We start from the raw sequence: 22,076 nt of genomic DNA, 5'->3' as shown, positions 1-22,076 counted from the left end.
AGTAGGCATCACAGAAGGACCCCGAGGCTTGATTTGATCATCTCATGCACCTAGGAGTCTAGTTCTGTCTTCTGTCAGCAGTTATTCTTAGCATGTCCAGAGGAGGTGACATTGGAGGTGAGAAGGGATGGCTTCAAAGGGTTAATGATGGCCTCTGTGAGTCACTGGGGCTCATCACACAACCAACCTTGACAGGTTCTCTGAGCAACATTTCCTAAAGGTGTTAATATGTTGGCTCCTCCAGGTACTAGTATTTGGGCCAAATCCAAGCAGGGGAGCTATACAATGGGAAGGGGAAGGTATCAACAAAACCCCAGGAGAACCATAGAATGCATGGTTCTTAGTACATGTGCATCCGGGATGGGACCCTGAAATCACTAAACATGTATGACTCTCTGAAGTTTCAGGGTGATGTCATTCCCTAAGGACGTTGTCCATCAAGTCAGAAACCATGGGGTCCCAATCAAGTACCACAAATGGAGTGGCTTGAAATAATGGAAATTTGTTTATAGTCCAGGAGGCTGGTAGTCCTCTCCTCCTGTCCAGCATCTGGTAGCCACAGGTGTATCTGGCACCCCTTTTTCTGCTCTTAAGGACAGCAGTTCTATCAGATTAGGGTCCTACTAACTTGTGACCTCATCTTCATTGGCCACCTCCGCATATTTCCCGATTAGTCCACATTCTGAAGTACAGAGGGAGAATTCCAGCAAAGCTTTCCTAGTGGACAAAATTCAACTCCTGTCACCTCAACATCAGAGCTGAATACCCGCACTAGCTGAACAGCAACCGAGCCGTTACGGCTGCAAGTGCCAAGAAGACCTGAAAGACAGCCCTGGTCCAATCTACAAGTGCAGCTCCAGTTGGGCACTGACCGGGGGATTCCTACTGCTTCAACCACCCCTCGGGTAGACAACTTGTGACCGTGTCGCAGTAGCTAAACTGGGGCATGGGGTGGTGAGGCCGAAGTGAGAAGGTGCAGTCCGGCTCCGGTAACCAGAAGGCTGATGCGGCACGAATTTTAGGGTGGACTAGGAACCGGTTTCAGGTCTGGAGGAAGAGGCCTGATGTAGGAGCCCGTATCTAGAGAGAATGCGCAGAGCCGCCGCCCGGCGTTACAAACTGGGCATGCTCCGGCTGCAGAGAGCCCGCCCCTGTGCTCCCCTGCCCCGCTTCCGGCAGCTCCCGGCCACGCCCCCGCGCGCGGTGCTGACTTTACTTTTCTCCGACTACACCCCCACAACTCCACGTGACTCCTCCCCGCGCGCTCCAGGCCCCTCCCCAAGTGCCAGGCCCCGCCCCCAGCTTCTGCATGCTGGAGAACCCTGCTTCTCTGTGCTTGAGCCTGGCGTTCAGGCGTGCAGGCCCTCTGCACCGTTGCAGTTTCTTGAGTGGCTGCACAGTTTGCAAGCTGGTGAGTTTCGGGGCACAGTGTGGGGCCCTCCCTGGAGAGAGCGGAAGTCCGGAGCCCAGGGAGACCGCCGCTGCTCTGAGTTGTCCTAAGGGCTCCTTCCTTTCTCCAGGACCTCTGCCCCTCCTGTACAGGCTTTGATGAGTATGCCTCACTTTCCCTGGACTTGGGGTGCAGTGGGCCAATCTGCTTGGTGACTGTGTCTTTCTCCTGCCACACCTCCAGAGAGATACCCAACACTTCTCAAGCCTCTGCTGGTCCTCTTTCCCTTCACTGCTGACCAGGGCATGAGGATCCACCTTAGCGCTCTTTCAGGAAGCTTCAAGAAGTGCCTGCTCAGATCGACTTGCAGCAGGCCCATGTTTCTCATAATTCCTTCCTTCTTGAGAGTAGGAGAAAATAACCAAGTCTCAGGGTCCTGCGACATCATGGCTGGTGTTAGGCACATCCCTCTGGTCAAAAGGTCATCCTTAAACAGTTGGAGTAAGCAGATGGAGTTAGCCAGGCACTTCCCAAGCCAGTGGCAGTACAGTGACTCCAGCTCATGCCTGTCTCACTCAGTGGGTCTAGGTCTTTGCTCTGTGAGGGCTCAGCAGTGTTACTCCTAGCTGCCTTATCTGGAAACTGATTGTTCTGAGAAGTAAGGTTTGAGTGTGTGTGTGTGTGTGTGTGTCTGTGTGTCCTTAGACACAAGCAGCCTGTGAAAGGACATAATACAACGTGCAGTGTCCATGTTAGTCCTGCCCTTCATCTCTCTTCCCTGACAGGCAATCCCAAATGATTTTATTAACTTACTGTGTCTCTTGATGTCTGCAATACTTGTGATGCTGAGTCCTAGGTAGCCGTGGGGATGTAAGAAACTTGGCATGTGGTCAGTGTCCTGTAAGCTTGGACATGTTATCTGAGTATCTCCCAGAGCCTGAGAATGGCTGGGCAGAATGGTCCTGCACTACTGGCCTGCCTGAGTCTTCATCCCTTCCCTGGGCTCTCTCTGGGTCTCCACTTAGAACTTGGCAGTGAAATAGTGCCTCACCTTCTGAGGTCTGTGGGAAGCAGGCTGCAAGAACTCTGCTATGCTAAAGGTATTTTTCTTTGGGAGTATTCTTTTTCACTGGGGGAAAAATCCATAAGAGTATGGGTTTGACTAATATGTGGCATGGCTCTAAAGAGGTCTCTGTTACTATGGAAGGTTTAAGAAGCAGAGCCCCAGGTGTACTGGTTATGTCTTGGACTACAACCTTTCTGTGGAGAGCGAAAGAGCACCAATCTCTGGGTTCTGTTCTAGATGAGTAGGCCTCATCTGGGCCTGTCTCTGCTCCCTCCCCTCACTGGGCCGGCCTGCTTTCACAGACATGCCATTGTCTTAGTTTTCTGTTGCTGGGCTAAAACACTAGACTAAAGCAGCTTGGGGAGAAAAGGGTTTACTTGGCTTACATGTCCTGATGCCAGTCCACCATGAAGGGAAGGCAGAGCAGGAACTCAAGAAGGGCAGGAACCTGGAGGCAGGAACTGAAGCAAAGACCACAGAGGGATGTTGTTCACTAGCTTGCTTTTCATGATTTGCTCAGCTTGCTTTTTTATATACCCCTGTTGTGCCCAAAGTCCGGACCCCCAAAAGACCACCAAGAGACCAAATCTGATGCAAAAACAAGGAGTCTTTATTGTCAATTAACTTAGGCCTCTCGGTCCACCTGGCTCAGGAGCAGAGCAGGAGAGAGACTTCAAGCATCAGGGGGTGAAGGCTTTTATAGTGGCTAGACAAGGGGGGCTTGGGGGATTCCAAAACTGCATAGTTACAGGCTTGAGATTGACTCAAGCCCTGGTTGGGTATATGGATTAAGCTGATTGGCTGTTTTGGTTCTAGGGAGTTGCAACATTTTAGTCTTAGCTGAAGGACAGCAGGAGTTGTTTGTCTGTTTCTCATTGGCCTTTCCCTGTTGGGGGAGGTGTTCATGGTTCTGTCTGTAACTAGGGCTAAAGTCAGGGGCAGTGGGGGGGGGAGCGAGGGGCATCCTGCTCAAGTCTTGCTATGGCTGCAATTCTGCTGAGGCCTGGGTCTCTCACTCCGGGACCACCTGTCTAGGGAACCCAGGTTGGCTGGGCAGTTCCACACCAGTCATCAGTTAACAGAGATATGCCCACAGGCCAGTCTGATTGAAGCATTTTTGCTGTTGAAGTTCCCTCTTCCTAGACTACCTGAGCTTGTGTCGAGTTAACAAGAATACTGACTAGTCCAGTCAGTCAGGGTCCCCTTTTCCCTCATGCAGAGACATGGGCAGGAGGGACCCCTGAAGTGCTCCCCTCCTTCCTTAACACTGTACCCTTCACAGTGCTTGTTAATAGATGCCAGCTGAGTTTGGTGGCTCAAGCTTCCAATCTTGGTACTTGAGAAGCTTCTAATCCCAGTATTGAGAGACTGAGTCAGGAGGATTATTGCTAGGAATTAAAGGCCAGTTTGGACCACATAGATGTTGCTCGCTGCTTTGAGCCAGGGTGAAACTCTGTCTCCAAAACACAACCAGTCAACCAACCAAACAACCCAATTAAGTTGCCGTGATTGTTCTTAATTTACAGAGCACAAACTTTTAGGATCCAGTGGTCAGACTGACAAGACCATCACCTTGTCAATGCCTTTCTTAGATGTTCAAGCTGGTTTTGATAGGAAGCAACAGGAGTGTCACTGGTGTCTCAGTTCATTTTTCTCCCTCTCACTGGACTAGTCACATGCTCCTCTACTTGGGATATGGCTACCCCCTCCCCTGAGTAACCTGAAAATACTATACAAAAAAGGGCATCACCTAGCTGACCCCCTGAATAGCCCCACCCAACAGCACAGTGTACCACGCCACAGACTCACATGCCATCCACACTTTTGACATGCATGGCATTGCTGTCTATCTGTAAAGTTCACATTTGAAAATCATGCAGTTGAATTACAAAAAATAATTGCAAAAAAATCTCATAATGTTTTGATACGTTTGTATTTTTTTTGTTGGGCCACATTCATAGCTGTCCTCAGCCACATGTGGCCCATTGGGCACAGGTTGGATGGGCCTGCTTGTGTCTGTGGCTTCTCTTAGCCGGAAGGATCACAGACCATTAGCCCTGGGGTCAAAATTCAAAGCATGCAAGGTGCCTACTGTGCCCTTAATGCTTTATCTTGTGGGAAAGCATGAAAAGTTGGGTGCACCACGAAACTGGGAGACAGTCCTGTCTCTTCACCCCACCCTGGTGTAAAGCCTCCCCCCCTCCCCATCATCTACTTTCCCCCAGGTCTTTGGCTTCTGGTTGGGTCTCTGTCACCAAGAATATCTCAGACTCTGGACGACCCTGGCTAGGTTGCTACCACAGCTATGCCTGGCCCTGTTTGGGTGAGCAGATGGCTTTGCCCAAGTTCTTACTGAAGGCATTGGTGTCTGAGTGCAGACTGTTATTTAAATAAAGCCTGAAGGTTCAAATCGGAGACCTTTAGACCATTCCACTGAGCAGAGTGTGACCTCTGACAGCCTGTCCACAGACACTGATACACAAACTGGCCCACACCAGTTCTGGGGTCTGAAGTGAAAGCGACAGGGATTGTCTAGGAGGGAGCAGGCCTTTGCTGGAGGCTGGCTTTGCCATGGTTGACAGGATGGATTTTCTTGTTCTGTTTGCTGTGGAGGCCTGTACAAGGCATGGATAGATAAAAGTTGGAGATGCAGCATCGTGGCCTGAATGTGTTGTGGTGTGTGTCCTTGTTATTCAGCTGTTGGCTTTTTGACTTAAAAATTAGCAGTAATAAAGGGCTCACCGAGGAGGGCTGTGTGGTTTGGGGAAAGCCACATAATGAATATGTGGAGTGTAATGAGTGACTTATCCCTTCCTGTAGCTGTTAAATGATTTGCCTTAAGAAGGGGACTAAATCCTTTGGTGACCTTCTGTGACCTTTAAGGAATCAGTGCCTTGGCAGATGTGGTTTCCGTGTGGAGGGGTCACAGGCTGGGTCTACCAAGAGACCAGGCATCCCTGGGTTAGGCCTGCCTCCTGTACTTTGCTCCAGAGTCTGCCCCAGCGAAATAGCCAGATAGACGGGTCATCCCCAGAGGCCACAGACACACTGGTGACACTCTTGTTGCTGGTTAAAACTTGTTTTCTGCGCTCCCACCTGGAGTGAACTTACTTTGGCCTGCAACATACGAGTATGATCAGTTAAAAAAAATTCTATAGGAACATCTTAAAGCTTTTATTTGTTGTCATGGATAACCACAAAAGGAACAATGAAAGAGTGGTAAATGCCTGGTATGTCCACTCTGCTACTAAAATTTTCTTGTTAGAATAATTTCCTACCCATAACACTTGTGAAGTCAGCCCTGTATCCAGCCCAGCTCTGGGGCCCATTCCCAGAAGTCAGAGGGTGACACCAAATGTACAGTCCACCAATGGCATGGCTCATAAAAGCAGGCACTTGTTAAATCTATTTGTTTTTATTATAGACATCGATCTGCCAGTTGCAATAATGCATTTATGGACATTTTTCTGCAAGCACAGCGCTGGTGGCAGTTTTTACTGACAAATTGAGTCACATGGATAGTAGTTCAGAGCACTCTTAGCCTATTGACAGATTGGGTGATCCCAACACGGGTTTCAGTGCATTGGTGGGTGAGGAGAGAGAAAGGCTCTCAGAACAAAGTAGGAACTGGGACTTTAGACATGGAGATGTTAGTTAGATGTAGACATGGGATGAAGAACGGACAGCTATTTCTCAAATGTAAACTTAGCTGAATTGGAACCCAGACAAAAGGTGGGAAGCCAGGAGTGCCACCTTCAGGCTGGTCTGCTGTTAGTATGATTGGTCAGGTCTGCCCCACATGGGCTCCAGTGAGACCCGATGTGGCAACCGGTCGCTCTCCATGAATGGGTATACACAGGTTACCCCAAAGGTGGTCTGATCGTTGCTGGCATCAGAATTTCTGAGAGCTCTGGTGCCCAAGGTGGTTTATAGGGCCTCGTGGCAGGAATATAGGATTGAAGCCTAGGGATCTTCAGCCTTGTGGGCTCTGAGGCCTCGGGTTGCTCTCTGTTTGAAACCGTGAGTTCATCTTTAGAGTAAGACCCGAAAGAAAATGTTCCAGCTCAGACCAGCTCCAAAGCCCTCTTCCAGCTGGATCCGCCTGCGCTTGGCATAAGTTGCCAGGCTTTATGGATCTGTGTATGTTTTCAGCTCTTCAGAGACATGTGACTCTTCAACTTGCAAATCCAACATGTTATCATCGCATTATGATTTTTGGTTTTGTGGTTCTGACAGCAGATGCAGATGTTACCAGAACTCTGGCATTAGCTTTATGTGAAGTGTGAAGCATGGGCAGGCATGACTGGCCTCCTTTCTCAGTGCCCTTCTGAATAGGTTGTATTGCTTTTCTTCTCTTGAGTAGAAGCATTTTCTCTCAGGTGAGGGCCAGCTTTCAAATACAAACCCAAATGTGGTTTTTTGGAGTGAAAGGGGTTTTATATAGCAAGTGGTAGAGCTGTGTGTGGAGAGAGCCATGGTGGGATGTTGATGCAGTCAACTACTAGCTGGGCGAAATGGGCAACCGTTAAGCACCCCACCCCAGGTGCCTCCCTCTTTGCTAGATGAGAGTGATTGACGTATTCTGTCTACCTGGGTAGGAAGCACATGCGGTAATAAATGAATGTTTGTTTTATAAATAAGCACAGCGTGGATGAAAGCCTCCTCTTAAAACCACAGCCTTAGTTAACAGCCTTATTTTCTTCCAGGTCAGCCAGCATGCACACTGCCCTTCAGTCCAGTCCCTTCAGTCCTGTCCCTTCAGTCCAGTCCCTTCAGTCCAGTCCCTTCAGTCCTGTCCCTTCAGTCCTGTCCCTTCAGTCCAGTCCCTTCAGTCCAGTCCCTTCAGTCCAGTCCCTTCAGTCCAGTCCACATCCCGGTTTCTTTCTTTTTTTTTTTTTGGTTTTTCGAGACAGGGTTTCTCTGTGTAGCTTTGCGCCTTTCCTGGAACTCACTTGGTAGCCCAGGCTGGCCTCGAACTCACAGAGATCCGCCTGGCTCTGCCTCCCGAGTGCTGGGATTAAAGGCGTGCGCCACCGCCGCCCGGCCACATCCCAGTTTCTCTGCAGCCCAGTCAGCATGCTTCAGTGCTGGTTCCTTCAGTGAGCATCTTTGTTTCCTTGACCCCAACTAGAACCTGTATCACAGACTCACCTCCCCCAAGTCCCCGGCGAGGTTAGTAGCACAGTGGTCACCTGCAACATCCCTGGAGACAAGATGGCAGCCATGACTTTGAGAAAGGTGACTTCTTCTTCCAAGGCTTGGTCTGCTGGCAGCCGTGGGGTACGATGAAGGTGGTGTCTTGAGGGATTCTGGAGACCAGGCCCCGGTGAGCCGGGAGTAGTGATCATAGTTGCTGTGGGATAACCTGAGTTGACAGTCACAAAGCTGTGCTTGGTGGAGTAGGACTACAGGCTGCAGAATCCCCCTCTCTGTCGTGTCTGAGAGACCAGCTTGCCTGGGTGTTGGGTGTGGCTCCCTCATTCGGAAGTGCCAGGTTTCTAAGGTTTCATTTGTGGTGTTGATTTGCCCGGCTGCCTGTTCTGTTTCTTGTTATTGAAGAGATTTCAGAGAGCTTGGCCTCCTGATCCATTTGCTCCGGAGGCCAGCTTCAGCTGTGCCCTGAGAGAATCGGTGCCTACTCATTATTGGTGCCAACAGCAGGCAACTTTGCTTCCCATGTACTGCCAGTGCCAGGCAGCCCTAGGCTTGATATCTCTAGTCTGTTAAGTTGAAAGGATATCCCAAGAGCCAGACACATGATCCCATGTGATGGCCCTGCTTGGGAGCCAGGGGTGACACTAGCTTGTCCAGCCTTTTCCCTCATGTGACTGCTCATACCATAATACCAAGGAGTAACCCAGGTCTGATGGGTAAATTTTGTCAAAAAACAGTGATCTGAAGCAGGGCTTGTTATGTGTATCTGAAACCCCAGTGCTTAGGAGACAGAAGCAAGAAGAACAGGAGTTCAGGTCTATCCTTGGCTACATAGTGGCTTCAAGGGGAGCCTGGCTACATGAAATCTTATCTCAAAACCCCTTTGTGATGGTTAATTTTTTTAAGTCGGTGCTGGGTGGCCTAGAATTCCTTCTGTAGATCAGGTTAGCTTTCAGCTCACAGAGATCCTTCTGCTGCTGCCTCCTGAGTATTGGGATTAACAGTGTGTGCCACCACATCTGGTATGTAAGACTTAATCTTGGTTGTCAACTTCATGGAATTTAGAATCACTGTGGAAACAAACCACTGGGCATGGAATTTTTAGATTGGGTTGAGATGGGAAGACCTACCTTAAATGGGCTGCAGCCCCCACTGAGTAAAAAGGAGAAAGTCCATTGAGCACCAGCCTTCCTGACTCTGCCTCTTGACTGTGGATGTAGCCACCTCCTGCTCCTACCACCAAGCCTTCCCCACCACAAAACACTGTATCGCCTAGAACTGTAAGCCGGGGTAAACTCTGCCCCTTTTAACTTGCATCTTGTCAGGCATTTGGTCATAACAGAACAGTAAATATATCAGATGTATCAAATGTATCAGAGCTCTGCAGAAATTTTTTGAGGGGAGTGGGGGGGAGGAACTGCATTTTATTTGAGTGGCTCTTCACTCTTGTGTGGCTCATGTCCTCATGGAATGTGGAAGGCATACTGTCTATGTTGCTTTACCTAACCAGGGTGCCCAACCTTTTGACATGGTGACATGATGTTGTATTGAGCTGCCGTTCAAAGCTTTTGCATGGCTTTCCAGCTGAAGGTTGGCCATGCTCTACCCTAGATCATTTCATCAAATCCTCAGGATCAGTTGAAGAAGGATGAGCAAGGAGTGACTTTCTTTTTTCTTTTTACATGTGAGGAAGCAGGGTTTCAGAGGTACATGGGGGCATAAAGAAGAGTTGTATAGCTCAGATCTGTTTGCTAACCAAGGGCAGGCTTCTCACCATTGTGTAGTGTTTTTTTTTTTTTTTTTTTTTTTTTTTTTTTTGGTTTTGCAATGGTTAGGCTGAGAAGGTGTTGGAAGGCCTTTGTGGGCAGAAGAGGGCTTTTGCAAGCACATGCTTTTATATTCAGTGAAGGCTTTCTGGCCAGTGTCCGCAAGCATTGTCCTAGGCAGTGAAGAAAAGCATTTATCTGAGTCTATTCCTACATGATGGTTCTCAGGACCCCACGAGGAATGTGCAGAATGTTAGCTGGGACTGAGTGCAATGCAGATGTCATGACAAGACCCTGCCTGTAGGCGCTTTGCCCTTTGTGGTCAATCTCTGCCTCACACCCCTCAGTGAGTTGAGGGCAAATGCTCTGGGGCTGTGGGGGAGCGGAACATACAAGTCCTATCAATGGACTGTCCATGCATCTCTGCTGGACAGGCACCCTTGCACAATCCTCCTCAAAGTGTGTCTGGAGCAGCTTGTGAGATTTCCCGTGGGTGTGATGTGGAGGGCAAGCGTTGGATATTCCAGGTAGAGTCTTGGAACATGAACTCTGGGGTGCATTGGGGGACCTGTCAGCAGGGAGTCCAGTTTGAGAAGAGTATAGGGTTAGCTAACAAGGATGACTAGTACAGTAGGCGAGGCTACTCCGGGAGGGGCTGTTCCATGCTGAGGGCTGTGGGGATAACAAGTCATTGCTCCGATCCCTGGAAGTTCATGTGCCTGCTTGTCATTCAATTGGGAAGAAAAGGAAGTTCAGCACTGGGATCTGGCAGGGAGGGGCAGGTGCCAGTATAGATTATGTGGGGGTCTGGTAGTGAAGGGGTGGTGCCTGTGGAGGTCATGTGGGGTCTGGCAATGAGGGGGTGGTGCTTGTGGAGGTCATGGGAACAGCCTTGTCAGCTGACTGGAAGGTACATGTGAGTGAGAGGAGAGACTAGTTGGAAAAGGCAACTACATGTAGGGTCATTTTTCTTCATTTCTTTTTGTTCTTTTGTTTTGTTTTGATTTTTGAGACAGAGTCTCATGTAGCCCAGGTTAGCCTGGAACTCACCTTGAATTCCTGATCCTCCTGCCTCCACCTTCTAAGGGCTGGGATTGTAGGCAAGAACCATCTAGCCCGGGTCATTCTTCTTACTCTGGAAGGAGGAAATGTTTCTTGTGTGTGCTTTTATTTAATGTGGATTTTAAAGAAGCATGCTGTCTGCCTTGCCTGGCATTTGGGCTCTGAGGCGGGGAGATTGCCTTATTTTAACTGCTCATTCAGGCAGAGATGTCAGCGGGGAGGAAGGCGGCTCATTAACAGGCACCTCCACCCCCAGCCTGAGCTCTGTGGGGGGCAACCTGTACTTCTTGTAGGTAGCCATGGCATCCTTAAAATCATACTGTCAAGTTTTAGGTGTACAGTCACATCAGAATGCAAATTAAAAATAGAGCGTGTGTGTGCTTGGCTTGCTTACATAAAGACCATGGAAAGTTCTCACTGGGTGGTGGATGGCTGTGGGGCTCCTCTGGTGGTTCCCAGTGTAAGAAGATACTATTCTTCAAGGGTCAGTCGGGTCAGAGACCTGTTTTCCGGTGCTGTAACAGAATGCCCGAGACTGGGTGATTCTGTGTATAAAGAAAGAGCTTTTGGGCTCACAGTGTTGGAGTTGGGATGTTAGAGATCAGGGTCCCATCTGGTAAGGGCCTTGTATTGCTTCAACTCATGTTGAAGCACAGAAGGGCAGGCAGGAGGCTAAAGTCCTGTGATAATTGGTCCATTCCTGAGAGAAAGGCATTATTGGCTCCACTGTCCCCCACGGTCCAAAGCCCTCCCACTGCGCCCTGCCCTCCCATACTGCACAGTGGAATTGTTCTAGTCCATGAATTTTTGGGAAGAAGACTAAGCAGGCTTATGCCAACCTTGTCTTCGTGGGCTGTGCTCTTGAAAATCTGAGTAGATGTGACTGGGTAGATGTTGTGTGTTATTTTGTTTGTATTCTGACAAAGAAAGCTTGCTTGGAGTCAGAGGGCAGAGCTAGCCACTAGTTAACCATAGAGGTCTGGAGGTCTGTACAGAGAGGCAGCAGGAAGTGATAAGGCAGGGCGGGGAGAGGATCTCAGCTTTTTTGGACCAAGGAACGGAAGAGGGAGGAAGCAACTGTGGCTGCTCCCCTGCTTCTCTGATTTTTCAGGTTTTTACCCCAATATCTGACTCCTGGTTCTTATCGATAAGATTCTCTGGATTTACGCTTCAGGTAGGTGAGACGTATTTGTATTCTGGGTGCTGGTGAGGGCATCTGGAGGACAGAAGAGAATGGATTTGTGTAAGTTAGATTTTTGTCTCTGTGGCTAAGTGTCACAGAGAACATGACTTAAGGGAATAGTTTGCTGTGGCTCATGTATTCAGAGGCCTCAGACCATGGTGAGTAACTCCATTGTTTCTGAGCCCGGAACAGAGGTAGAGAATCATGGCCATCAGGAGACAGAGACAGAAATGAGGGAATGAGAAGAAGAGAAACAGGACAGAGTCAAGGTCACCGTGTCTTTCCAGCATATGGCCCCAGTGACCTACTTCCAATGAGGCTCTTCCTTCTAGTACTATCATATTATAAATCCATAGAGGTGAATCCATTGATTAGGTCAGAGTCCATAGGGTCCAGTCATGTCCCAGTGATTAGAACCACCAGCTGAGGACCAAGCCTTCAACACTTGAGTATTAGGGGGGGTCACTTCACATCTAAACCATTACCGTTTGACATAGCCCTTCTGAACAAAAGGCTTCTGAGTAGAGATTGAAGCAGGAGAGGTGGGTAGCCACAGGGAGATCTGGGGAGAGGTCTCTGGGGCAGGAACTGCAGCTGGTGGGGTCTTGGGTGGTTATAGGTTAGGTGTGTCAAATAGACACGTGGTGGGGTCAGAGTGGTGTGGAGGAGTTGGAGCAGACAGGTTTTGCAGGCCTGGCCCCTTTATGTGGTAAATGCAGAGCTCACGGAAGGTCTCAGAAAGAGAGATTGAGAGTCTCAGTGTTCCGAGGTTGTCATCTAGTTAAGATAATGCCCACCATGACTCCTGTGCCTGTGTCAGATGACAGGGAATCAAATGAGAAAGCATGTCACGTCCTTAGCACAGTGGTGGTAGGAGCTCTGTTCTGGGCATGCCGCTGTTCTTGTTAGTAAGGCTCTTAGCACTCAAGGGGAAGTTTCTAGAATAATGGGCAAAGAAAAGAAATGATATATCTCCAAAAGTTACTGAATTTAGCCAGCTATCCCAAGAAGACCCAGGTGTACTATTCTTTATTGTGCAGAAAAAAATTTGTTTCTGTCACCATTGTGTTAGCATCAGATTAAGCTGTCGAGTCAGATGGATGCAGGGCGTCCTGTGGCCTGTCTGCTGATTAACAGGCTCCCTGCACCTCCCCTCCTCCAGCCCATCCGTCTCTGGGCTGAGCAAGGCTCTGAGAACTGACTGGTAGTCGCTGGTGGGAACCGAGTCCCCTTGGGTCAGAGTCGGGAGACTAGGGGAGGCTGCTTCTGAGGGATAGCCAGAAAGTTTTCTTAGAAAGATGAGCAGGTGTAAACATGGGTAAATCTTACAGTTCAAGATTACCCTCCCTGCTGGCTGAGACCAGACATAGGTAAGTGGGGCTTTTGGTCTGAAGCTAGATGCATCCCAGACACACTGGGGTGGCTGCACATTCTGCACCTTTCACTTCATAGCTCTCCTAGACATGATTGCTGCGACTCTGCCACTAGCTGGAGTGCTGCCCTTGGCCTTGAGTCTGGATCAGTAGTTTGTTTTCTTTCTGTCTTCAGAAGCATAGGGCTTAAAGACCTCTACCTGGCTTAGTATGAGGCTGCCTGCAGGGGTAGAGTGTTAATCACTCTGTGTGTGTGTGTGTGTGTGTGTGTGTGTGTGTGTGTGTGTGTAGGTGGGTGGGTGTGTGCGCGCACTTGCAGTAGTACACGTGTATATGTGGAGGCCAAAGGTCAGTCACATTCATTGCTCCTCAGGCATCATGTACTTTGTGTTTTTTGAGTCAGGATCTTTGACTGGCCTGGAGCTTACTGGATAGGCTAGGCTGGCCAGCTAGTAGCCCCAGGGATCTGTGCATCTCCACCTCCCCAGTGCTTGGATTACACCTACATCCCAAGCCTGACCTTTGACTTGGGTTCTGTCACTCAAACTTGGTCCTCAGGCTTGCACAGGAAGCACCTTACCAACGGAACCATCCTCTAGCTCCATCACTCATGTGTTTGTTTGTTTGTTTATTCATTTTAATGTGTAGAGGGCCCCGTGCGATTCCAGAGTCTGTCAAGCTGGCAGTTAACACTAGCCACCACAGTGATTTGCAACCTAAGGTGTTGACTTGGTCTCAAGCTGTTTTAGGGTGACTTAGGAAAGGTCACATCTCATGGTCACATCTCAAGGGTCACATCTCATGGGTGTCAGCACCCTCAGATCACCTCTGCCTAGCTCAGAATGAGTCTGCCTGAGGAAGTAAGTGTTGCTAGGATATATGAAAGCTGTGGACCCATGCAGACTGGTGTGCTGTGGGCCTTAGTCCTGTGAGCCCCAGTGCTCAATGGGCCTTGGGGGTTGTGTGCATCTTAAAGGCCAGGATTCTGTGGATGTAGGACTATGTGAATCGGGACTGTGTGGAGCTGAGTGAGCCTGGGTGTTGTGTGGGGTGGAACAGGGAGTGTGAAGTGAGAACATTGTTTTGTGCTCTGGCCTCACCGTCTCTTGTTTCCATTCCCATCTGGTGTCTTCTATCCCTACAATCACCTAGAAGTTTCTGGAAATGCCAGACTTCACAAATGCCATACAGGCATGGAATGTGGCTGCCCGGTACAGTATGTTGTTTAGCAAGGCCCCTGGCATAGAGACTTGATTGTTGGCCTCTTTTTGCTTCCCATCACTCTTCTCTTTTGCTTCAGACAGACTCTAGCTGACCCTCCTGTTCCGATCCAAGGCAAAGTGCATTTGGGACTGGCTCATTTGGACCTACCTGGCCCTACCCATGCCCCATAGGCACTTTATCCAGACTCTGCTTGTCCGCCCTTGCTCCAGAATTGCATGTGTGGGTGGTCTGGGGTCTCCCTTTCTCTCTGTACATTGGTAACTGGCTTTGCCCCCAAACCCAAACCCAGATATACTCTGCTGTTGGCCCTGCCCTCAAACCTCCCTAGTCTCAAGTTAGAAGCCACTTCAGTCCTGGGTTCCTTCCTGACCTTCCATTGCATTTGACTTTCACCTTTGTGGTACTGGGTTCGTCCTGAGGTGTTAAGATGCTGGATCAGGAGCCTTCTGAGGCCTGGGCTGTGGTTGACTTGACCAAAGGCTATGCTTTGCTGGACACAGCCTCTGCGCTTCTCAGCACTGCATCCCAGGGTCAGAGGTTGCAGTTTCGTGCAATGAGACTATGTTTGAGAAGAGGCCTTCAAAAGATTGTTAAGGTAAAGTGAGATCACAGGACTGATGTGGATCCCAGTCCCACAGACTCCATGCCCTGTAAGGTAGGCAGTAGATCCCCTGTCAGTATGCCAGGAAAGAGCTCTGTGCAGGAGCCCAGGTAATGCCAGGAAAGAGTCCTCCTAGGTAGCCAAGCTTTTGAGCTTTTGTCTGGTCTGTACAAAGTTACACAAATGCCTGGCAGTTAAGCCTCCCTGTGTGACATTGTGTTCTGACAACCAGAGCTGACCCAACATGGTGTTTGCGCATAAAGTTCAAGTTTGGGAATGAAGATAGCTCTGTTACTGGGAAATCTGGGCTTCTTTCTTGTGGGCTCTCAGTCTCATTAATGAAAGAATTTATAAACAGATTCAGAAGGAAGTTCGAGGACTATTAGATTATGTAAGAGAAACAACAGGACAGGCCAATCTTGGCAGCTGTTGTGAGGAGGAGCTGGAGAAGAGGGAGATGGAAAGCTGTGCTTGCTCCAGTTAGGGGCCGGAAGCCTGCATGTCAGCCATGGAGAGACATGGCGTAAGTGGAGGGCTTCAGAGAAAGAGGGAGGGATGTCCAGAGGTCAGGGAAACAGAGTTTATTAAGAAGAGGAGTGGGCTAGTAAGCTGAGGGAAAAGCCCCAGAAGCCTGAACCAGGAAGCCCGTGACCCTCCATAGTGTAGTTATGTAGACTACCCATCTCCCATGTTGCTGGCTTTTCTTGCACATGCCATATTCCTTACATGAAGCTAAGAGGAGGAAGGCTTCCAGTCTTTCTCTACACACTGGCCAAGTGGCTTATTAGGTAAGTTAATCCTGTAGCAACCACCGTCCCCAGTGTCTACTCTGGGTGTGTGTGTGTGTGTGTGTGTGTGTGTGTGTGTGTGTGTGTGTGTTAGAATATTATTTTAAGGTATATTACTTTTGTTTATGCTGCATTTGTTTAACTCTGTGAAGCTTTGTTACTTTGCCTGTCTCAAACACCTGATGGTCCAATAAAGAGCTGGACAGCCAATAGCAAGGCAGGAGAAAGGATAGGTGGGGCTGGCAGGCAGAGAGTATAAATAGAAGGAGAAATCTAGGAGAAGAGAGATCTAGGAGCCAGAGAAGGAGGAGGACTCCAGGGGCCAGCCACCCAGCTACACAGCAAGCCACAGAGTAAGAGTAAGATTTACAGAAATAAGAGAACCGGAAAAACACGGAGGCAAGAGGTAGACAGGATAATTTAAGTGAAGGAAAGCTGGCAAGAAACAAGCCAAGCTAAGGCTGGTCATTTATAATTAAGAACAAGCCTCGGTGAGTGATTTATTTGGAAGCTGGGTGGTGGGTCCCCCAAAAGAGCAAAAACAAACAACAACATGTGTGTGTGCTCTAGTGTCCACAGAAGAGGGGTTCAGATTCCCTGGAGGTGGAGTTACAGGCGTATGTGTACTGCCCATCATGGGTGCTGGGAACTGGACTTGGTTCCTCTCGAAGAACAACTAACTACTCTTAACTGCTGAGCCATCTCTAGTCAAGTGTAAGCTCTCCCCTCCCTCCCCCTCTCCTCCATTCCCCACATGCCTTCCTCCTCCCATTCTATCCTTTCCCCTCTCCTCCTCTTTTCTTTTCTTTGAGGCTTAGTCTTACTATGGCTATCCTGGCTATCCTGGAACTCTCTAGGTAGACCTGCTGGCCTCATAATCACAGAGATCTACCTGCCTTTGTCTACTAAATCCTGGGATTAAAGGTGTGCATAATCACACCTGGCTTGTCTCATTCTTACCGCATAATACCCACAATCCTTGTTCTTAGCTGAGCTCCACACTTCTGTGGATGTGAATGTGTACCAGAGGAAGAGAAAACAGAAGCCTGGGCTGGTCACCAGGAGCCCCAGTGACTGCAGAAATGAGTACAGTAAGCAGGACAAAGATTCCAGCAGAGTTGCGGAGAAAGGGCTAGTCTTGTTGGGTCTCTCAGGACTCCCTGGGAAGCAGAGGTGACAGCAAAGATAAGTGTCTGGGGGATCCTCCATAAGAGAAGGGCTATGCAGAGTGACCAGCATTGACTCCCTAAGTCCCAGGGTATCACAACAAATTACACTTTGAACATTATCTGGGCTTCTCAGAAACACAGTGGCCACCTTCAGGCTAGGCTGTCCCTGAGAACATTGGTAGGTCTTCATTGAGGTGGGGACCTCGGTATGTGTTTCCTGCTGACAGACACCCCGCTGGCCCCCTTCTGCATCTGTATAGCCTATTACAGGGGACTGATAGACGTTGGAGGCCATTAAACCTGCCTGTCCATCCTACTGTGTGTGGGTTCTAAACCTATTCAGACTTTTAGGACTGTTGTACAGGAAATGCAGATGATAAGCTTTTTCATTCTGAGTACTCCCAGCTCTCTACCCCATAGTGTAGATGGACACCATGTCCTTAGGGTCCTACACTGGGGGCCCACTGTGGCCCAGAGAGGAACTGCTATATGATGCCAGAGTCCTGGGTTGGGAATGTGTTGTGAATATTAAGATATGGATCTGAATTCTTCTTGGTTATCTTTTATTTATTTATTTATTTATTTATTTATTTATTTATTAATTATTTATATTAGCATCTGTTTGCTGTTTACTTCTATATCAAGAGCCAGCAAGAATATGATTAACCCCGAGGGTCACCTTCTAATGTAATTATTAATGACTGATTCTGCGTATTCTGGGAATCAATAAGGGGGGTGGTATAGCAGCCTGGTATATACTTGGACTTCATTTCTGGCATTTCATAATCATGATTCTAGGACAGCGTTCCTATTGGCTTATTACTCAGAGTGTGTTTGGTGATCCTGAAGTGCGTGATTACTTCTACATAATCATCTTGATAGGTAGAGTTCAGTATGTGACTTATGTTAATATGGCAAGTACTGCTGAAGTCTCCCGCCACTAATAGTTAGGGCGGGGATGTATAGTAATTGATCTTCCTGGGAGTGCTGCAATGTAAAAACAATCCGGGCTGTTGGAAGTATATTTTACAAGTGTGCATTGGGCCTTTGGGATGTTATATTGAAAAACCCAATTGTACAGTTACCATGGGAACCCAATTAGAATAGATTGCTTTTTTTTTTCCTTTTGTCTTTCATCTTGACCAAAAATCTAATGTATTTTAAGCGTTTTCATATGGAACTGTGTTCCTCTACTGATGCGCCCTGCCACAGGGCTCTTTTTTACCCCCAGCTTCAGCTTGGCATGGTGGTGTTCTCTAGCGGTGCCTTATGAAGATGTCTCCCAGAGAGATTTAATCAAATTTTTGTGGGAAAATTTGTGCACATGGTGGTAGAGGTTTTGGAAAGCATTTTAAGAAGTGGGATGATGGGTGTCTTCCTGAGACAGCGGGCGATCCCCCACCCCCACCCTCCCTCATATCCCTCTCCAGTGGAAGATATAGGGTATCTCTCAGAGCTCAGTCAGGGTATTAAGTCTCTAAAAAGTTCTAGGTTACAGAGTGCTAGAGATGACAGGGGACCCCCAGTTTGGTCTCAGAACTTGTCTGTGCTCTTAAAATTTGTTAGGGCTCCCCAGAGCTTTTATGAGCAGTACACAGTGGCTGTTCAGTTTTCTGGACATGATTGTTCCAGGTTCTCATTGGAATCCCAGCATCCAGGGATCCTTTTTATAAGGAAACACAGTGTTCGCACAGAGCCCAGCACATTCTCCAACAGACTAAATCATTTAGAAATTTCTCTGTCTTTATTAGTAAATTTTGTTTTCTCATACTTCCATATATGTACACTGTATGTTTCAGTCCCTCTCTCTTCCTCACTTTCTCCGTCTAAATTTTTAAAAACACCCATTGCAACATAACTATCAAAATAAAGAAAGACATTTGTAAGGAAAACGATTATATATGTTTGGTACACGAAATATTCTCCCCCAAATTCCAGTTTCTGTGGACTAAGTCCCGAAGGTACAGATGGCCGACCCTATTGCTGTATTAGAGATAACATTGAGAAATTGAAAAGTATTTATTAATTCATGTGAACAACCATAACCCGTTCGATTTTTGCATAAAGAGCATTTTTCAGTGGAAGGCAGTTTTATTTTCCATAAAAAGCTATTAGCAGCAGGAGTGTTACTGATCTGCCTTTGTTCCAGACCTTCTGAATATCTGAGTGCGTAGACGGCAGCGGGGTGCTCAGGTCCATTTCTGCGTTCAGTCTGCCTAGATGTGGAGCTTTGGTTCAGGCCTCCTGAGAAGCTGCCCTTGCTCAGTGGAGAAGATGGAAAAGGGAGTAACAGTTTATACTTTCAGATACATAGGGCTGTCCTAGCAGAGCTGGCCAAGTGGCAGACTTTTGAAGTGTGGCAGTCTGGTGACAAAATCCTGTGCCTTCCCTACTTCCATCTGTTACCATGAACTGTGACTTTAGCATTAGGTGTCTGTAGGTGCTTGGCTGCAGTTTGAAATGAACTTCCCTAGAAGTCCATAGATGGAAGTTCACAAGTCCCTAGAAAGTCTCTATTAGTAGATTGCATGACTTTGAAGAGATGGAGCCCCGGGGAAGGAGCCCTGGTCAGACATTGAGATTGTACCCTGAAGGGGCTTGTGGGACTCTGAGCTCTCCTCTTTCAAGTCTTAATGATAAAGTGAGTGGCCCTGCTTTACTGGTGTATCCATTCACGACTACACAGCCTCCCTATAAGTTAAAGCAACTGTGAGGAGGTCCAAGCCTTTCCTCCTGGTTAGCTGGTGTCTCAGGAGTTTGCCACAGTAAAGGGAACCTGCCGGGCTCGGCATCTCTATCAGTTGGAAGTTGCTTTGCTCCTTTATGCACTAACGGTGATGTGATTGCCACACACCACACTGTGGCGGTTTTGGATTTCTGGCTGAACTCCACCTGGGCCTGAAGAGTTGCGATCCTTACGCTCTGTGTGTCAGCCCACAGAAGGCCATGGCCCTGTAACTTTCTCCATGTCTGTCTGCTTTGTGATTAGGGCCCAGATGAAGCCCCTGGCACTTTTGTGTCGTTTTGCATACTCTTGGCATTGTTTTACCTTTAAATGTTTTCTAGAATTTACCCAGGAAGTTGTTTAAGTGTAGAGACTTCTCTAAGTATTTACTGTGAACCTTGGACCTTTTTCTCCCTAATATACACCTGCTCATGCCAATTATTCTTCTTGAGACTTTTTTGGTATTTTGTGTTTTGCAAGATATTTGACCCTTTCATGAAGTTGTTGAATTTATTGACTGAAATTACTTGCCTCTTCCTTTGTTATGTCTTTCACATATGTGGGGTTTTCAGTCCCCCCCACCTTTTTTTTTTTTTTTTTTTTTGAAATAGAGTCTTACTATGTAGCTCTGGCTTTCCTGAAACTCACCATGTAGACCAGGCTGGCCTCAAACTCATAGAGATCCTCCTGCCTCTACCCCTGGAGTGCTGGGACAACATGCCCAACTAGTAGTCATCTTATAAAAGTATGAAATGCATTTACTGGGAAATTTCTATTACTGTGACCTCTGCAGGCATTCCATGCACAGATGTACCCCTGCTGTGCACATGCCCGCGCGCACACACACAAATAAATAGGTTTGTAAACAGATAATTTAAAAAAAAAAAAAAAAAAAGAATTAGTAGTATTGCCTTGTGAGTTGTAGAATGCTTCCTTGTGGTGGAGCTCTTCTGCTTCCTTCCTCTCCTTTCCCTCCTCTCCTCTCAGCTTCTTACCATGTCACTATGTAGTTCAGGCAGGCTTTGAACTTACGATCTTCCTGCCCTCACCCCCCATAGCTGGGATTCCAGGTTTGTGCTACCATACCTGGGTGATCAGCTTTTTGAGTGTGACTGTCATTAGACATGAATGCCTGTGACGTCTTGTATCTGTCTACTATGGAAGTAAAAGGGGGAGAGTGGTCTCTGTAAGGTTTTTGGATTACATGTAAAGTTTATATTGTATATATAGTGATTTTATGTGTGTGTGTGTGTGTGTTTGTGTGTGTGTGTATATGTGTATGTGTATGCATGTGTGTATGTGTGTATGTGTGTGTATGTATGTGTATGTGTTTGTGTATGTGTGTGTATGCATGTGTGTGCGTGTATGCGTGTGTGTGTGTGTGTGTGTGTGTGTGTGTGTGTGTGTGTGTGTAGAGAGAGAGAGGAGAACAGTTGAGAGAATGAGAACATCTTAGTTCCAGGCCACAAAAAATACTCATTTTACAGAATTTGACTTTGCAGTCTTTATGAATTTGGCCTCCCTGGCCCCCTGAGTTGCTTTACTCCATTATCTTTCCTTTTTCCTTCTTTAGTTCATCTCCATCCTTTGCTTATTTTTTTCCACCACTTTTTAAAATGACACATTGTCTCAGGCATGCTTGAGAATACACAAGGTCATATAAATTCTAAGACACTGGCTGGAGGCTTGCACAGCACCTTGTCCTGTGAGGTGGTCTCCACTTCCTGTCCTGCCTGGTCCCACCCTGATGATGTCACTGCTCTGAAAGTCATGTTTATATAGTTTTCCTATATGCATGTTTGTGTCTCGGCGATGAAGAGGGCGCTGTGCTGCTCGTGAGAACCAGAGACTTGCTCTTCTCTCTCGCTTTCTGAACTTTATCCAGAGCTGCATTTGGCCAGTGTTCTATGTGCTGCCCACCATGACACTGCCCTCTGTGACTGTCATGTGGCTTGATGTTTCCCTGTTAGCAGGCATTTGGACCCATCCCAGGGTTTTCTGGGCTCCACAGTTCTGATGACCCTGGAATGTGTCTCTAGCACACAAGTGGAACAGTTTCTCTTCTGTGTGGCTCAGGCAGAATTGTTGGCCTGTCAGTGGGCTCTGTGATACAAGACAGTTATGGCTTTGTGAAAACGGCTAAAGCAGATGAGACCTCCCTCCACAAGTGATTCAAACTATGGGTAGTTGCTGGCCTACTGTGTGGCAAGTAAGATCTCAGTGTGATCTACATGGGAAGTGGTACCTCAGTGTGATCTTGCTTGCCTTTCTCCAATCATTGAGGCTGAACATCTTTCCACATTGCCACTCACCACTCTGTCTCTGTGAAATGCCTGTTCACACCCAGGCCGGCAATGGAGCCAAGGATGAACCTGACCTTCTTCTCCTCCTGCCTTCACATCCCAAGTGCTGGGATTGCATACATAGGCTACCACACCTGGATTTAATGGGCGCTGGAGATAGTATCTACACCTCTATGAATGCTAGGTAGGCACTCTATGATTCAATCTATGAATGAAGGTAGGCACTCTACTGAGGTAGTTATGTCCCCATCCCTATTCACACCCCCTTTGCC

The 22,076-nt window shown here is 47.9% G+C and overlaps 1 protein-coding gene across 1 annotated transcript in view; it reads left to right on the top strand.

Moving 5' to 3' along the window:
• The first annotated feature begins 1,290 nt into the window (after positions 1-1,290).
• Mgmt (O-6-methylguanine-DNA methyltransferase) overlaps positions 1,291-22,076 on the top strand; it is a 242,194-nt gene continuing 221,408 nt past the window's right edge. Inside the window, 1 exon segment of the mRNA XM_059250478.1 lies at positions 1,291-1,411. Coding sequence (XP_059106461.1) covers positions 1,310-1,411 — 102 coding nt within the window. The 5' untranslated portion in view covers positions 1,291-1,309.

Source organism: Peromyscus eremicus, chromosome 1 (assembly GCF_949786415.1).
Source record: "Peromyscus eremicus chromosome 1, PerEre_H2_v1, whole genome shotgun sequence".
NCBI classification, from domain to species: Eukaryota; Metazoa; Chordata; class Mammalia; order Rodentia; family Cricetidae; genus Peromyscus; species Peromyscus eremicus.
The sequence above is the reverse complement of the archived record's forward strand: the minus strand, read 5'-3'. Positions and strand labels throughout refer to the sequence as shown.